The 18,834-nt window shown below is 36.3% G+C and overlaps 1 protein-coding gene across 1 annotated transcript in view; it reads right to left on the bottom strand.

The window, feature by feature from the left end:
• Positions 1-4,123: 4,123 nt before the first annotated feature.
• LOC149535939 (uncharacterized) overlaps positions 4,124-18,834 on the bottom strand; it is a 96,420-nt gene continuing 81,709 nt past the window's right edge. Inside the window, exons 12-15 of the mRNA XM_089807763.1 lie at positions 5,802-5,954; positions 5,611-5,695; positions 4,879-5,422; positions 4,124-4,747 (exon numbers count right to left, since the gene is read on the bottom strand). Coding sequence (XP_089663889.1) covers positions 4,982-5,422; positions 5,611-5,695; positions 5,802-5,954 — 679 coding nt within the window. The 3' untranslated portion in view covers positions 4,124-4,747; positions 4,879-4,981. The remainder of the gene's footprint in view (positions 4,748-4,878; positions 5,423-5,610; positions 5,696-5,801; positions 5,955-18,834) is intronic.

Genomic DNA, 18,834 nt, shown 5'->3' with positions numbered 1-18,834 from the left:
ACCCCCTATTTGTAAAACCTTTTGGCAGCTTGATAGAATATAGAGTTAGCAAATGGGAGGAAGAGAATCATAAATGTGCACATGATCAAGCGAGTTTCAGGCCAAAGCACTCAATTGTGGATCATAGCATCACCTTGAGACACATTATTGAAAAAGCATGGGAGAGAAAAGATAAGGTTTTTCGCTACTTTGTTGACTTTAAAAAGGCTTTTGGCACTTTCCTTGAGGACAAGATTTGGACCAGGATGGAAGAATTGGTTATCCCTACAAATCTTAGGGTTGTTGTTCATAGGATGTATGAAGAAGTTAGAACTAAAATTAGAACTTTAGAAGGCATCTTAGAGTGTTTTAGGAGTGATATTGGGATCAAGCAGGGTTGCCCGCTTTCACAAACTTTGTTCAACATATAAATGGTTAGACATGCAAAATGGTGAGGGTATCCAATTAGGTGAGTTTGTGATACGGTTGCTCCTGTATGCGGATGATCTTACTTTGGTTGCCAAATTTGCATGTGGTTTGCAAGAACATTTACTATCACTCAAGCACTTTTGTAAAATGGTTGGTATGCAAGTCAATATCAATAAACCTAAAGTTATGATCTTTTCAAAAAGCAAAAACAGCATCAACAAATTCTATTTCGAGAGCAACATTCTCGAGGAGGTAGCAGAATATAAGTTCCTTGGGATTGACTTCAACAAAAATCTAAGTTGGGATGGTTGTAGATAGAAAAGGGTTTTGGGAGGTTGAAAGGCACTTTATGCTTTGCAAAATAGGTGTCAGGATGCTGAGGTTCGGGATTGGAAAACCAATCAAACCTTGTTCGGGCTTTTTGTGATACCAGTGGTTTTTTATGGCTGCACAATATGGGCCAACAACATTTCAAACCTACAATGGAGACAAATCGAGATGATACAAAAGCATTAGATCACCAACAAGTTTTAAATCAAAAGCACAGTCCCCTATGATATCATGCTTTGTGAAGTGGGGGCTATATCTATTGAGGCTCACGCTATGGCCCACCTCATTACCTATCTTAAAAAAATTGGAAAGATAGAGGCAACTAGATGGCCTAAAGTGGTCTTTGAGGATACTTTGTGTAAACGCAAAAGGACTTGGATGCAACAAAACATCAAATGGATGAGCAAATGGGATATCCATTTTAACACATGTCCTGCCAACAATAAAGAAATAAAAGCATTTGTTATGAAGAAATTTCATAAGAGAGATTGGGAAAAGGGGATTGGTAGGAAAAAGTCTTACTACATCAACAATTCAACCCCACATATGACCAACACCAAAAGGAGCATATAAAGGCCAGCATGCCTTGGAGAGCTAAGACACTCATTGCACAACTTAGGACCAACTCCCATCAACTTTGGTGCGAGACTAAGTGGTGGAAGAGACCAAAATGACTTTGGTAAGAAAGAATTTGCTTGTTTTGCAATTTAGGGAAGGTAGAAACTGAACAACACTTCATTTTGGAATGTGAGGCATACAAGGACAGCAAGGTCAAATTCACAAATATCCTATCTGACAAATCATGATACAACCTATTCAATAAAGAGAACATCAAGTTTGGTGGACTCATCATCAACCTTCACAAAAAGTGAACCGAACTAAGTCAATGTAGGGGGTAAAATCTCCCATAAGCTTTTTCAGCCTTGTGGATGTTAAAATCTCATCTAATCTAATCTACTCTAAGGGAGTTAGTCCAAGGTGAACGATCTTTGTTTTCTTTATTATATCATTCTTTCTTTTTAAGTCTAAAGGCACATAGAAACTTTGGTTCCCTGGGCTATCTATATTCCTTGCATTCTTTATTATTTTACTCTTTCACACATCATGTCTAGAGCAAGCCTACTACAACAAACACATGGTCACCCATATTTGACCTCCTACAATACATATAATATTCCATTATAGGAAAAGATAGGTACACTTATTATGTGAAGTGACAAAAAAGATTGGGTGCTCTACGAGTTCTATCTATCATTTTGATCGAACATCGTTTTTCACATTCAAGGCAAGGTACAAGTAGATGGGTGAAACATATCATTGATCTAGTATTTATGATGTGGGTTCAAGGTTCAGAAAATGTATTTAGTATAAGAGAAGACTTACACCATTATTTCCCCATAGGGTTCAAACCTCCAGGTTCCCTTCCACTTCTTTTTTCTCCTTTTCCCTTTTCTTGGAATGTTGTAGGGGGGAAAGTTCGCTATAAATGTATCATTTTCAGCCATAGTTAGGCTCTAGAAAGTTCATAATTTTGAAGTGCCTAAAGTGATATTATAGGGGAAGAGAAACAATAACTAATAGGGGGTCCAATAATCATGACAACATTGTTCTAGATGCTTCCCAATAATCGTTCTTAAAAGAGTCCCAAACATGAAAACACATGTACTAATTGTCAATCAGACATGTAGTAATAGTCTATCATTTTTAGCTTTTTAAAGCTTTTTTGGTTGGTGATTGACCAATTTGTGCACCACTATTGGGACATTCAACCACAAGTCCAAGTATTTTTTGAGTCACCGACTATTGGTGCATGAACGTAACACATTCTGAGTAAACATTTTGAATGGCATTTTTGGCCCACTTTACACACTTGAATCCCTAAAAGGAGTTCTATCAATACCCAAAAGTCAAAACCTTGGCTTTAAGCTCTTTCCTCACCTACAGAGGTACACCAAAAAAATGGCAAAATCTGACTTATAGTTTAGGAGCTCTAGGTGCACCAAGTTAGCCTAGGTGGCTACTGTGGCTTTTCCCCTAATTTCTTAGTGTTAGTATGAACCCTAGTACTCCCTTAGAGTTGTATTTGAACCAATGATTATTGGAGAACATTACTAATGATCAATACAAAAACAATGGGGTACTCCACTACTATGTACATGCTTAATTGTTGGTAAAATTGTATCACTTTCATTCTATATACCCCTTCACCCAAGAATCTATATTGCTCTTTTTGTTGTAAGAAGTAAATGGACATGATATAAGATGGATCTTGTTTCCTTAGTATATGTTGATTGATGTCATATGTCTCAATGATGTATTATATTATTCATGGAATTAGTTGATAATTAGATATGATGAAGTGATTATAGTGTGATTTTAGTTGTTTTCTAACCCTGGCCTATCTTTTGTTGTTTGTCCTAACGTATGTTTCCTAGGACCTTCCCAACTAGCAGGCTCTTTGAACAAACATCTGTATGTCCAACTCAATTTCTCTCCCCCCTTTCAAGTGAAGTTGGTTGGTAAACCTAACACAAACATGAATGATTTATGACTCATACACTAACTCTATTAGTAATATAACACTAAAACTAATATTAATTATAACCCTAGCTCTAAATCTATCTCCAACTCTAACACTAATTTTAACTATATTCCTAAACCCAACCTTTAATCTAATTTTTACTCTAAACACAATAATTCTAATTTGAATCCTAACTCTAATTACATCTCTAAGTCTAATCTAACCTTACTCTAGAACTAACATTAATTTTTAAGTGTAATCCTAACATAAACTCTCAACTAAACCAAACTCCAACCCTAACACTAATCTTAATCCAAACCCCAATATACACACTAATATAACTATGATATTGATCCTAACCTAATTTTAAGACCAACCCTAAAAGTTATAATAATTCTAATTCTAACCCTAATCCATTAAAGGTAATACATGTTGCATTACAAGTGATAGTAGTTACATATCTTTAAAGATTTACATGAAATATATATATATAACAAATTTCTCAAATAAAAATCCAATTGATCCTAAATGATCTGTCTAACTATTGTATATAGATGGTAAAAGTTAAATGGATTAATTTATAAACAATTATTAAAAATGTATTTTTTCAATTAATTAAAAATAACAACAATATTAAATTAATTTTAAAATTTTTTAAAATTTCATTCAAGCCAGAACCTGAGTAAAAAGAGCATGACTTTTAAATAAACCCCGAGAATTTGAATGTTGTATTAAAATGGCATGTTGCAATCAGAGATGTCGCACTAGAAACATTTCTCGCTTTCTTCTGGGGCCTTATGCACACGTCATGATTTGTTTGACTGGCAATTAAAATAACAATCTTCAGAGCAGACGATTCCGACCTTAACAATGAAAAGCAATGAAATTTAATTTCTTTTTGTGTCCTTCATTAAATCTGCTGACACTGAAATTAATTTCTTCCAGTGAAAGTGTTCCAATTGCAAAGAGGCTTCCAGTTACATGGCAGAGTTTGGGATTCTTTACCACTGAATTATGAAAAACAACCAAGATTCTTGGTTAATTGGACATTGGTTACCCTGGTACATGCGCCAGGTTCTTATGACTGATTAACTAAGGTTCTTAACAGGACATTAAGGCCAGTCAATAAATTGAATTGCAGAGTATGCTTATATGAGACCAAATAAATTTCAGAAATCTGGATGTGGTTCTAATCATTCTTCACTTGAGAACGACAATTTCTCTCTCAGGAAGCACTTGACAACTTAGTATCGGAGATTACATGCTCACAATTAATTTTACAAAACACAAATTTCAGCATATACAAAATTTTCTGGTTATTGATGATATTCTTTTGAATTACCCTCATTTCAGGGACTGGATGCAAGCCTTCCATATGGTCAATGAGATGAGATTTCTATAATTGCTGATGCAAGTGGCTCTCATCCTTATATATAGAATTAATCTCTCTGAAAGACCAAAGACAGCAGATCCCTGGGACATCAAAATCTGTGACGACAAAGCACAAACCTCAGAGGTAAAAAATACGATGTCTTGTAAAGAAAAAAGAAGACATCAAGACTGAAACAGATACATTGATATAAAATACAGCACGGAACTGCTCAAGGAAGATGTCATGCCTTTGTCTCTTGGTTTGGAAGAAGTATAGTTGCCTGCAAACTGCCAAGAAGGGCATGTATTCTGCAAATTTTCTTGCCAGAACGATGTCAATGTTTAGTATTTTTATGCACGGTGATCATCCATTTGTCTATTCCCAACTTCTGGAGGTGGTGGTTTCCTGTATTTTCCAAGGGCCTTCTGCCTGTATTTGCTGCGCATTCTATCTAATCTTTGCTTGCTCCTCCTCCTTTTTGACATCTTTAAACGGTACTGTTGTTGACGTTCTCTTTCATATATTCCTTGCCAGAATATTTCTCCAGTATGAGGCCACAACCATCGTTTTACAGGCTGTCCATAATCTGCTACTTCAGCCAGGTCCTCGTCCATGGCCTTCAGCCTACTAATATTGAACCATTTTAACCACATCTGACCTTTCCGGTTCTCTAGCCTGTGTTGCTCTTGCATTAGACCTGTTTGTGGATTTACATAAACCATCTTTCTTGCACCATGATATGCCCACACATTTACAAGCAACTCCAGAAGCCTGCAATAGCAATGCTGATTCTGGGGAGGAGATAAAACCATCACAAAATACTCCTTTTCAGATAAATAAAAGGTTATCTATAAAATTTTAGGATTTCACAGAAGCTTATACTTCAATATAAGACCTTGATATTTCCATATATTGAGGAAAAAACATATATATAAACAGGCAATCAAAGACAACATGGAGCTTTTGCCACAAAAATTACCTCAATCATTGACATGCCCAAGCAGCATGTACCATTCTTCAGATGCTCTTCATAGTGTTGTGCATCTATGGAATCCACAAATATTCTGTAATGTGATCCACAAAAACTAGAAACTGAGTACCAAGTGCATAAACTACAAGTACCATATATGTCTGAAACACGACTAAAGATCATCGGTGTAGCATTACTACCTTGCAAACATTACCAACTCCAAAAACGATGAAGTTGGCATTGCCCAACTGTGGAGAACCGACCAAGAGTCCCCATCCAAGGGCATAGGTGGAAGCCCAGTCCATGTTTCAGGCATATTGTACATTCTTTTTAATGCATTGGTGAAGATTGACCTTCAAAAAAGTATAAGCAGGAAGTAGTGAGAATCATAGCTTCCACGACAAAGAAATTTGTCCTTAAGTAACATAGTGTCTATGACAGAAAATAACATTCTCGAGTATGACAAGGGTTTTGATGTTTTGGTTAGTTATTGCTAGTAGCATGCCATCAAAAAATATATATATTCAATCACGTTGCTTAATAGAATCTTGCAAAGTATATGATACTCTATTAACTGCTAATTTTTACTCTGCCTTTTTCACATTGGGTCTTGCCCTATAAATTTGCTTTTTAATCCTGCCTTTTATAATAATGGGAATCCAGCATCATGCCAAATGAGATGAATATTTTAGCTGAATGGATGAGAACCATCGGTGTCACACGAGAACATATTCTTGTAATCATATAAGATATTTTCATCACCATATCTCTAAATAGTCTCCATTAAATTCACCAAAGGATCTCCTTTATGCAATAGTATGGTACAGCATTCTTCTATAATTTTAATTATTTATTTATTTCTTTGCATTTATATTGACAAAGATTCCATTACACTCACTTAACTCGTAAAGGGAGCAAAGGACTTCTATAAGAAATATGTCACTCATAGTTTTTAAAAAAAAATCATTACACTGGTGATGGCCTTTTATTAATGGAAAAGCATTACAAGAAATATTATAATTCATAAATGAAAGATTTATGGGTTCGGTATTAATATGAACATAGCAGGATGAAAAGGTACAATTCCAACTGCAAGATAACAGAGCACGCATTATGTCAAATATCTGCAACTCCAGCCATAGTAAACCCCAAGTTTTTGTTGCATGGTTGATTTCCTTTCAATAATGGAAAGGCCTTCTGGGAATCTTCTAGTTCCTAAATTAAAGACCCATTGGCCAGATAAGTGACTGCTAACTATATACTAAGATTCAAATAAACTTAAGGGCAAAAACTGTTCACTAGAGACACTGTGCACAAATAAAATACTATTGTCCCCATGACCTAAATGGCGGTTATCATTTTTTCCTACAACAATCCCCAATTTCAGTTATAGAAACAGAAATACTTCACAATAGCGGAACAGCAAAATCACTTGACAGTGAAAGAAAACTCGATTCATTTCTTTCTTATAGAGTGATCTATCTTTATCTGATGGTAAAATGCATGGCATCAAGAAGTGTATCTTGAAAAAGAAAAAGTAAGAAATCCAAGATATATTCTATGGATGAGTAGATGAGTAATCAAGCATAATACTTTCAGAAGTTATGTCTCATAGACTTTGGTATTGCTGAATGCAGTGTCTTCAGAACATAAAAGTATTCTGGTAAGAGAAGAATGAGCTTTCTTGAGCATCCACTTACAGGTAGGAACACTCATGTAAAGTTGATTTTCCATCCTGAAAAAGGGAATTAATAAGATGCCTATATTTTGAGAACATGTGAAGAGAAATATGGATTGGATCTATAAATATCCCTCCATATTTCATAGGCAAGTGAACCTTGAATCCAATACAAAGATGAGTGTACACTGTACAAGCTGGCTACTAATTTAGTGACTCCTGTAACTTTAGAGTCGTTAAGCCTATGTATGTGACAATATTCCCATATTTTCAATGGAAATTCCAGAAACACAGATTGTTGTCTTTAACAAGCCAGATGACAGATTTTAGGCCACTTTTAAGCTTAGACAAACATGGACTGGTGATTTTCCTCTTTTCACTTATAAGATGGTCTTAGTAGTGCCTTCAACATGCATGATTTATTTATTTCCTTGGCACTCATTTTACTTTTTAAACTCATGTGTTGCTCTAGTCTACTTGCATAATCTACTTGCATTAACAAATTATGGTTTTTACAATAAAGCCCACTCCTTTGTATAGGTGAGAAGCTGGAAGAAAAAAGTGGGAGAATCCTAACGACCTTGAGTTATTCTATAACTAACCTTGACATTCAAATTACATGTCCTAATGTATTTGACTTACAATTCAATTACATGCAATAGCTTTTGAGAAAATCCACCTACAATTACAACTTTCTCTTTGATTACATGTAATTTTTCAGCAACAAAACAACTATCCAAAAAGCATCTGGATAAACAGGTTTTTTGAATAACAAGTCACTTCTCATTCATAAACTTGATGCAGTCCTATTTCTTATCATTCCATCTCTTCAAAGCCATTTCCTTTGAGATATTTGTATACACTGAAGTAAGAGGAGCTTTGAAGATTTTGTCTATTGTGTCTGGATCCAATCTGATGATAACCATTCCATCATCATCTTTGATCGTTCTGGGCTTGCAATCAAAGTGTAATGCACAGGCTAACACAAATTTTGATTCCATGGCAGCCACTGGGAATGTAGAGACAAGGTAAAATATGTTCTGAATGAGAGCGTCCATCTCAGGCTCTTGAAATGTGTTAACCCTTTCGATAAAGTCAGACATATCAACATGTCATATCTTTGTATCCTTGGTCTCATCAAGCAAAGAAGTAACCTATGAAGGTGATATGGAGTTCTGATATTTGTCATATTTATGCTTCATACTTCTCTTGTTGACTGGACAAACTGGCTAAACTTTAGCAAATTGTTTGAAGATGAAGCTGCAATATGAAAGTTCCAAAAAGTGAGCACATCTTCATGAGATGCCAGAGAATCCATAAGACACTTTTAGACCTATGAGCTTGCAAATCTGGAAGGGTATGTGTGTAGAATATGAACAGAAGGATTTTAGGCAATGGAAACTAAAATAATAATGAAAAAAATCAACTTTTACACTGAGGTAAAAGATGAATTTTGGGGGTTTTCCTAAGCTTTGCAAGCCAATGGGATTTAAGCGCTTAATGTCAAAATGATGAGCTTTTATGCACAAATGTGTGTGTGTGTCCATATATATATATAGGAGGTCACTTATAATAAGGGTTTTGATATCCAATTACAAGCACATTTGAAAAGGCATATTGCTTGCATTCAAGTTTTAAGAACCCAACTGCAAATAGCAAAAAAGTCTTCAACTTTTGTTTCAGAAACACTTGCAATTGTAAGTAAAGGAATGACTTGGCTGTTTCTTGGAAAGGATGGACTTGTAAATCCAAGTTTTTAAATCCAATTAGAAGTGAGGAAGGACATGCATTTTGGGGGAAAAAACCTTGCAACTTCTTGGGAAGAACTCACATCATCTCTTTTGAGGGAAGAACTTGCTTGGTTGCAAAGACCAACACATTCAGTCTCTTAATGCAAAAAATTCTAAACAAATCTGAAAAACATTATGCAAAATGATGGAGACTAAAACAAGATATATAAACCCTAGGCGTTTCAAATGAAGGTAGAAAATCTTCATAAAACGACCTACAAAAATAAAATGTATATGCAAAGAAAAACGAAATGTGGAGAAATTTTTCTCAAGAACGCAGCTAGGGCTTTATGGGAATAAAAATGCTTAGGTATCTTGAACACAAACCCAAAACGCGGCTCTTATAGACATTTTCCGAGAGTAAATTCAGAACAAACTTAAACATTCTTCCATCAATGCATTTGCAGTCTTCGAAGGTTTCTTGACAAATGGCAATGATGAAAACCAAAACCCTCAATTCCAACACCAAAAATAGCAAGGTTCATTGCTTGAAATAAAGCCAAAGACTTGTTTGAATCTCCCAGTCAGGGTTCGTGATTTGATTTGCAAGTGCAAATGTATATTGGTCAAAAAATGATGACCTTCAGGGCACAAGTAAGCTTCGCATTCGAGATTGCAAGCTTTCTATTTGGTGTATACAAATGAGGACTCCCATTCACAAATGATGATCTCCAAGCTTGAGTCAAGCTCAAAGAGCCCCTCAAATACCTAGCGTCAAGGATTTGCTAACATATTGTAAGTCAACAATGGACTTGAAGTCCAAAAACGGCGACTATGGCGGAAATCATGTTTTAGATAACATATTGCAAATCTTTTAGGGCCCGTTTGGTTGCTGGAATACAATTAGAATTCATTTTTAATTCTCTTTTTGGTGTGCCAAATCGAAATTGGGAATAGGAATACGTATTCCCATTTTGCCCCAAAATGAGCATTAGTCCATTCTCCAAATACTTGTAATTGGAATTGCTATTCTCATTCCCATTTTGAATTTTTCTTATTTGAAAATGTTTTCAAATCCGCTTCATTATAACTTCCTGTTGGAGCTCCCCAAAATGAATAATCCTGGCCATTGTCGGCCACGTCGCGACCAAAGCTGCGGAAGTGCATGGAGAAAATACTTATTAAAACCCTACTTCTATTGAAACAATTGTGCACTAGATTTTGTATTTCTTTGGGCAGGCATGTTTGAAACACAGTTGCAAGTGCGTGGAGAAACAATTGTTAAAGTGAGTGGGACATGAATGAATCTGATGCCCTATCTCCGCTGTGACCCCACTCCCGTCTCGGGTTCGATTCCACCTGCTACCAGATCTGTTTTTTATTTTGGTCATTATCAATTTTTGATCCATCCGTCCTCCCAACAATCATCATTCATAAAATTTGATGGGGTTCGAACCTTCAATCTTCAATTCAAGTTTGTGCAACCAAACAAAAGATAAATGGAATTCGATTGTAATTTCCTATTCTCATTCCCCATTTCCATTCCAATTCAAATTTTCTCTTCTAATTCCCAATTCCTATGCCTAAAACCAAACGGGCCCTTAGCTTTTAAAACAAACAAAATAATTTGTATTCAAGCTTTAGAAGCCCAACTCCAAGTTAAAAATGATGCAACTTTTTTTTTTAAAGAACTTCCTTGTTCTCTATTCAAGTCAAGTTTCATTTTTACTTTCGCAACTTACAAACTCTTGAAATGATAAGAAAGATATGTAGTCATACTTTAAGAATTCAACTACACATATTAACACCTTTATAAAATGTCCTCTTATTTTAAAACCTTGACAATACCTTCAAGCAATTCAAAATACAAGACTTACAACTTGTATTTTGTATTCAAAACCCAACTATAAGGAAATTGGGCCATTGCAATGCTATCACAAGTACTCGGAGTAATGGATGCTTGTAATCAAGCTTTAAAAATTCACTTGCAAGTACTTTCATTCTTTGGTTTCTCTTAAAATAAAGCATGTTTTTAAAACTACAATGGTTCAAAACGATCAAATTTTGAAAGCAAAAGACCTAAGACACAAAAGGAAACAAAAATAATCAATTCAAACAAGAAAATTTGATCAAAACTTTAGATTTTCAAAAATAGAGCACTTGCAGTCAAGAGAATAAAACCTGAAATAGCAGGAAAGAATAAGAAAAACTCGACAAAATCTCAAAAAATGGCATCTATAGGATGAGAAACTCGGACCGATTCAGAGTATGATCAATTATCTTTGAAAAACGTCTTCAAAATGCCTACCTTAGAAAGTTAAACTACAAATTTTGTAGAGTTGCCCAAATTTTGCAAATACAAAATTACAAACGATTGGCTCTGATCAGGGAGTGTTGAATCCAATTCATTGCTAGAAATGAGAAATGTAGAATCCAATTCTCTAAGTGGATTTATCATTTATCTACTCCATCGGGCTGTAGAGTCAAGAGAACAAAAAAGAAAAAGACTTGTAAACTAAAAGACTCAAAAGGCTTGGACATTACATACAATGGTACTTATCTAGAGATTTTTCGAAATAGTGCTTTAGATATTGTGCAGTATATGGAAGTGCAAAAGGAGTCCTATCCCTATAGGCCAGTAGGAAATTGTTCTCTCTTGAAATCAGATGAATCGTGAAAGGTCCATGCCAAAGAGAATCAAATTTTCCATCCATTCCTTTTGGTTTTCGTCTTTTGTCCCATAGTAGAACACAATCATAAACTTGGAATTCTCTCTACCTCACTTTCATAATGAAAAAGTACTTGGACTTTTTGTTGATGTGTTGCAAGCCAATCCATCACTTGTGCCCTTTGTTCCTCCAACTAACTAGGAAATATGATTTGCTTATCCAAGGAACTCTCAACTGTTCTATCTTTAACAGCCTTGACCAACTTAAGAGCAGGAAGCTCCAAAGCTATGAGAGTTTCCACATTCAAACCATAAAGAAGCTGCAATGGTGACATGCCAATAGCCCTCTTAGGTGTGATTTTGTCTTCCCTCAAAGCGTCATACAATTTTTTGTGCCATGATCTTTGGTTTCATCCACCATCTTGCAGGTAATAGTAATCAGATTGTTGTTACTTGATTTAGCTTGATCAATACCCTATGGGTAGTAATCAGACGAATGAGAATGGGTAATGCCATGCTCAAAACAAAACTGTGAGATCTCGAACAAGGAGAAAGTTAGAGCATTATCTGTCACAATCTGGAGCTTTCTTAATTATCAGGTTCGTGTTAAGTTGACATAGGCCTTTACCACAAACCAGCTTTGTAGGGTGAATCTCAATGTTGTACTCGTGAATTTAGTAATCTAATTGCCTATTTTTGTTCAAAATTCTTGTTTTGTCAACATAGACTTGACATTTATATCTGGAAAAGAGCAACAACATGCAAGTTCATGATGTAGAACCTAAAATACTTGACCGATTTGACTACTGCATGAGCATTCTTTTCTATCAATGAATATTCTAGTTCATGCAACTTGAGTGGGCAACTCATGAATGCAATAAGAGATTTGATACGTTCAGCTTTTTCCTGCATAAGAATAGAGGACACGTTATGCTTAGATCATACTTGTACATGATAATCCTTCGTGTAGTCTGGGCAGACTGACACTGGTGCCTATGTTATTGCTTCTTTGATCTCCCTAGAGGTGGTGTAATGTCCCCATCTTTTAGCCTCTTAATGGAGTTCTTAGCTTTTCATTCTTCAAAGGCTAAGTGGAGAAATAAGGAGAAATTGATTAAATTAGGTTCTTATAAAGTCATTAAATAAATTACAATTAAAACATGACTTTATATTTAATTAATTTAATTAAAAGTGACTAAAGTTAATTAAATAAATTAAAAGAATCTTCTAGAAGGGGGAATTAAATATTATTTTATTTCTTCTAGAAGGAGGTCCAACTATTGGAGGAAAAGAATAAATAGGGAGGGCAGCCTCATTGTTGAGCATCGAATGTGTTGCTTTCTACTCTTTCGGATAACTTGTGGTGCCAAGAGTTTCTGCAATTGCTACATTGATCGTTGGGAACGAACACTCCCATTGATTTGCATAACTAAAGTGGTGAAATATCTTCCGAAGGGTTGCGGGTGTTGAAGAAGACAAATCAGCCTTTTCATTATGCCAAATTTGTAGCCTAGGGCCAGATTTGTGGAGTAAGGGATGAGTTGGATATTGCTACAGTAATGCTGCTATAGTACTGCTACTATAGTGACGTTGCTACAGTGTCATCACTACAGTAACTTGCTACAGTGTCATCACTATAGTAACCTGCTACAGTGATTTGCTACAATGTCATTGCTGCTACAGTAAAAATCCAAATTCCCTTGAGCGGTTTTTCCAAGTTCCTATCTAATTCATTTGCAATGCATGGAAAATAAGATTTGAATGTTGTAGGGCATATGAAGAATTTAGAGATTATTTGTAATCTGATTTATATCAAAGTTTTACATCAGAATTGTTGCCCTGATGTCTTATTGATGTAGATGTATATTTTCTCATTTATAGTCAATGCTCAATGTTTCAAAAAAATACAAAAACATTTTTTGTAGGTTGTTTGGAGTTTTGCAAGCGAAAGAAAACAGAATTTAGATATGCAATATATATATATATATATATATATCCCTTGTGTGCAAAGTGTTTGACAAAATTCTCAAGTTAGCAATCATGAAAAAAGATCAGATTGCACAGGATATTAAAGTGGTATTAGAGCTTGCTTGCAAAGTGTTTGACAAAATGTCAAACAACTGAATTTGAGAAGGATTTGGTGTTTCACGAAGTTATAACTGGTTGGGATTATTATAAGTGGTTTTTTCTTCAGCACTTCAATGAAACGCTACTTAAACTTTCATAATATTAGAGATGTGACGACACTTCTCTACAAAGTCTCAAACAAATCTCTGCAGGAAATTCACCTTTTCGAAGAAAGAGTGAATGACAATCTTTTTGGTAAGTAATGAAAGACTTTGAATCGATTTGACCCGTTTAGGATCAATCTTCATCCCTTCCTTACACATGACATGTCCAAGAAGCTCGCCTTATATGAACCCAAAAATAGGCTTCTTGAGCTTGAGGGAAATTTCGTGTTGGCGACATCTTTCCAAAACCTATTGCAAATGATAAAAATGACCTTGTCGATGCTTTGAAAATCAATGAGATCATCACGATAAATTACAATGAATTCATCTCTGATGTCATGAAATGCCCAGCCCATACCTCGTTGGAAAGTGGCGCCCGTGTTTACCAACCCAAAAGGCATCCTATTATAAGCAAACGTATCCCACCGAGTTGTAAATGATGTTTTGTTTTGATCATCCTCCCTAGGCTCAATATGATTATAACTGAATAAAAATCCAGAATAGACAACATTTGAGAACTAGTTGTTGTTTGCGAAACATGATCCATGATCAGCAATGAGTAGTTATACTTCAATAATGCTTGATTCTAATTGCGAAAATCTACACAACTGTGGATTTCACCATTTCTTTTGCATAATGGAACAATATTGGCTTCCATGTCGAGTGCTGATAGGGAAGATGATCCAAGCATCTAAAATATTTTGGATTTCTAACAAAATGGTACCAGAGAGCTTTGGATTATATTGTCGTTGCATTTGCCTGAATGGATCAACGCCTAACTTGAGAGGAATGTCATGTTACACCATCTTGGGCCAAAATGACTTTAAGTTGACATATAAATAGCCAATACAAGCATGTACTAACATAAGAAATTAAAAAATATATCCCTTTGTTTTGGTGTTCAACACTTGCCAACATTTACGAACTTTGGATCAGCAATTGAACCAAGATTGTACTTTTCAAATGCCATGGTAGAGTGAGACCCAGCCTCATGTTGATACCTGACATAGTGATCACGTTTATAAACAATTGCTCTAATGAGACCAAACCTCAGGGAATTTTATTACCCTTGAGCTGAATGAACTCTTCACCCGTCTCAGAATCTCTCTGAATTTTTTTCCAAAGGGGGCAAACTACTACCCTCAAAATACAAATCATCAAAATTCTCCTTTGTCTCAAGGAAATTGGTAATCTTCTCATCATCATAAAGCCCTGCCAATGATTTGAATTATTAGGCACACTTGGGCAACACACAAGCTCAATGGTATACTTGCTCAAAAATCTTGTGAGGAATTAAGAGCATTGTCGAAGTCACAAGAGAATCAGCCTTGTCATTGAACTCCCTTGCAACCATAGAAATATTGAAAGCATCAAATGCCTCAAAACAGACCCAAACTAGATTTATGTAATGCTTGAGTCTCTTGTTCCATGTCTAATGTTGATTTTGTACTTGACATACCACTACCTTAGCATCGACTTGAACATGCAAGTTCAAAATCCCCCTTTTGTGTGCAATTTCAATACCTAGTAACAAAGTTTCAAATTCTGAAATATTATTGTTGTTAAACTGCAACTAAAAAGAGAAGGGGATCATCTCCCCTTTTGGAGAGATAAGAACGATTCCAAAAGTGAAATTGGTTGATGCACAACGACCATCAAACCCCAATATCCATACATCATTAGAGCTAGAAGCACATGCAGCATCAGATTGTTGGGAAGGAATTTCAAAATCATCAACCTCCATGTCTGATGTTGATTTTGTACTTGATATACCACTACCTTAGCATCAACTTGAACATGCAAGTTCAAAATCCCCCTTTTGTGCGCAATTTCAATACCTAGTAACAAAGTTTCAAATTCTGAAATATTATTGTTGTTAAACTGCAACTGAAAAGAGAAGGGGACAATCTCCCATTTTGGAGAGATAAGAATGATTCCAGAAGTGAAACTGGTTAATGCACAACAACCATCAAACCCCAATATCCATACATCATTAGAGCTAGAAGCATGCAGCATCAGAATTTCAAAATCATCAACCTCCATGCTAGGAAGCGTAGATTTTTCAACCAGAGTACAAGATGTTGTGGAAACAACATAAATCACTTGATCCTCGCTTGCATCAGCAAAGCTATTAGTGTGAAAAAGACATGACAGTATGGATGCATCCAATGACCAATCCTAAAAAAACTCTAAGATTTTATGAATATGGAAATAATAATTCCCAATTCCTGCTGATTCAAATAGAATTTGTGCATGACAATCATCAAACTTCACAAACATGTATTTGGACTCCATTTTTGGAAGTATCTTATGCATGACACATTTGACAAGTATTCGTAATTCTGATATATCCATATTAAGATCATCATCTATATCCTTACATAAGTAACAATCAAGTAACATGTTGTAAGAAGTAGGAACACCTGTGGAATGGTGATTACCACACGTTATACATAGTACTAGAACAAAAATCCAATAATATCAAAAGGAACATTCAATATAAGTACCAGTATGCCAAAGATGGCAAGAGAATAGCATTACTTTTATTGATTTAAAAAAAATAAGTACATCATCAATATTCCAAAGTTCTTATATAAGGGTCGATTAGTTGTGAAAACCAACCGATGCATTCTCTCACTTCCTAACTACCCAAACCCCACAAGCTTAACTAGTTCTAATTATAATATTAATTTATTGCGCACTACATCTATCCCCACCAGAAAAGGAGTTGTCTTCCAGACGACTACCAACAAACTAAAACAAAAACTCAAACTTCAAGAAGAGGGTTGGGAAGACATCCTTGTACTTGGGCTTCCACGGAGTCGTTGCAATTCTTGTTCAGCCGCTTTTCATCTTCTTTGCTTCTGCTACTGTGATTCTATCTTCAAAGAAGCCTTTTCTAGGTTCGACTTTCCTTCCAGCGCTGCGTTTTCTACCTTCCACTGTTCTACCAGAAAAGCCTTTTCAATCTCCCATTCCTTAGCCAACTGTTGGGCCAAGTTCTTTCCTTGTTGGAGCTCTAAGTATGTCCTCCAAAATGCAATTTCCATGTCTACAAGTGTCTGTATGAGAGGTGGTTGATTCTGAGCTAGAGGTATGGTGTATTGTTTATCCATTCCATAGCTATTTCCTCCTATTCATATCCACTCTGTTGAAGCAACTCCCAGTCTTTATGGCAGCCTTGCTGCATAATTGCTACCAATGATTCAGCCGCCCTAAGTATGGTTCCCATATTCTGATTTTTAGCCTACATGATCATTTCTTTGGTGGAATACTCCATAGCTTGTAATTCTTTCGGGAACATTGTAGCTTTGTTCGCGAAGGAAAATGTCTCTGCCTGTCCCACTCTCTCACTCTGTAATTTTATGGGGTTTTCATCCTCTATTTCTAGAGGGATGGGGGAAGGTGGAGAGGCAATTCCTTCTTCCTCGAGCAATTTATCGGCTTCCTCTAGAACGATATCCTCAATCGGCATATCCTCTGTAGTTGTAGTGTCTCCCCCCTACTCCTTTTGAATGTCTATCTGGCCTATGGGTTGCACCTCCCAAGCAACAAGATGGACCACTTTTGTACCCAACGGTGTTTGCAACCTCACCTTGTGTGCACACTGTTTTTGGTATCCGAGGTCTATCACCTTAGTGCGGGGATGCTGATCTGATGGGAACAACTGCGCTACTACAGGAATGGAGATTCTCGTGACCCCCCATTGCGGAATGTGTTATTGGTGTTGACTTTCTTCCCCCTCCTCAACGTTCGCCTTGTCCTCCAAGGTACAGCCATCCTCACCCTCCATCGTATCGGTGCTTCCATGGGCTCCTTCCTCTATATGGGCACCTCCTTGGACACCTTCATCCGTACGCCTGTTGACCACTACACCATGCGTGCTTAGGTTAGGTTGGTGAATTTGGGCATACTCGAGTACCTCTGTGCGCAGTGATCCTCCTGCTAGTGGTAAGAATGTGATATTCCCAGGTGTGCCTTTCAAGTGACTTAGACGAATTTCCGCCTTCAGGGAGTCTGAAGATGTGTCTGTGCTACTCTCCCCCTCTTCAGAGTTGTCCTCTCTAGTCTCCTCCTAACTTGAATCCTCAACAAATACTACCTACACCGCCACCTATTTCTATTTCTTTTTCCAAGGTTATCCTCCACCTCCTCCACAACTGTCCATGTGCACACAATATGTCATTGTCGACTTGTAGGGTTGCACTTTGTTTGTTGAAACTAATGTCACTCTATGCTCAACTACCAACTAAGTACGAACTACTTCCAGAAATAACACTATACCATGATGTGGCATGTAAAATGCCTTATGCTTCAGTTCCATGAATTCTTGCAGTCTTTCACAGAGGAAATGCCCCCAATTGTACACTTGTCCCCTATGCAATCCCTCAACCACAGATAACATCCATAGAGAAATATCTGATGTGTGGCTACCGGCTATGAGTTTGCTTTAGACCAAATCGATAATGCAATGCCAATCTTCATTCGCTATGAACACTTTCTTGAGGCCCCTACTGTTCTTCAGAATGCCTTCCCATTCCTGCTTCGTGAGATCATTCTTGAACATTAATCCCAACCACTTCTTTTTCTTTCCTCCGTGGTCATTAGGATTTTTGTCAACTCTTGTCCCTGATGAGGAATTCCAAAAACCTAATTTATTTCCTTGGTCGTATAGGAAATTGTTAGAGATTGTTGAATACTAGATCACTGATCTATTGGCTTGCCTATCATAGCTAGCCACCATGAAGCATAATATAAGTTCAAACTCTTTTATATCAAAGATCGACATTGTAATAATTTTACCTACCTAGGCTTTCCATAGCGCCTCTTTCAAGGGATGTTTGTCTTTTGCATGCTCCCACCAAGTACGACATTCAATTCCCATGACACTTTCAAAGATAATATTGGCAGTCATAGTTCTTTCTG

Source organism: Cupressus sempervirens, chromosome 10 (assembly GCF_028749045.1).
Source record: "Cupressus sempervirens isolate cs-2001-9-10 chromosome 10, ASM2874904v1, whole genome shotgun sequence".
NCBI lineage: Eukaryota > Viridiplantae > Streptophyta > Pinopsida > Cupressales > Cupressaceae > Cupressus > Cupressus sempervirens.
This window is presented reverse-complemented; position numbering and strand designations above follow the sequence as displayed.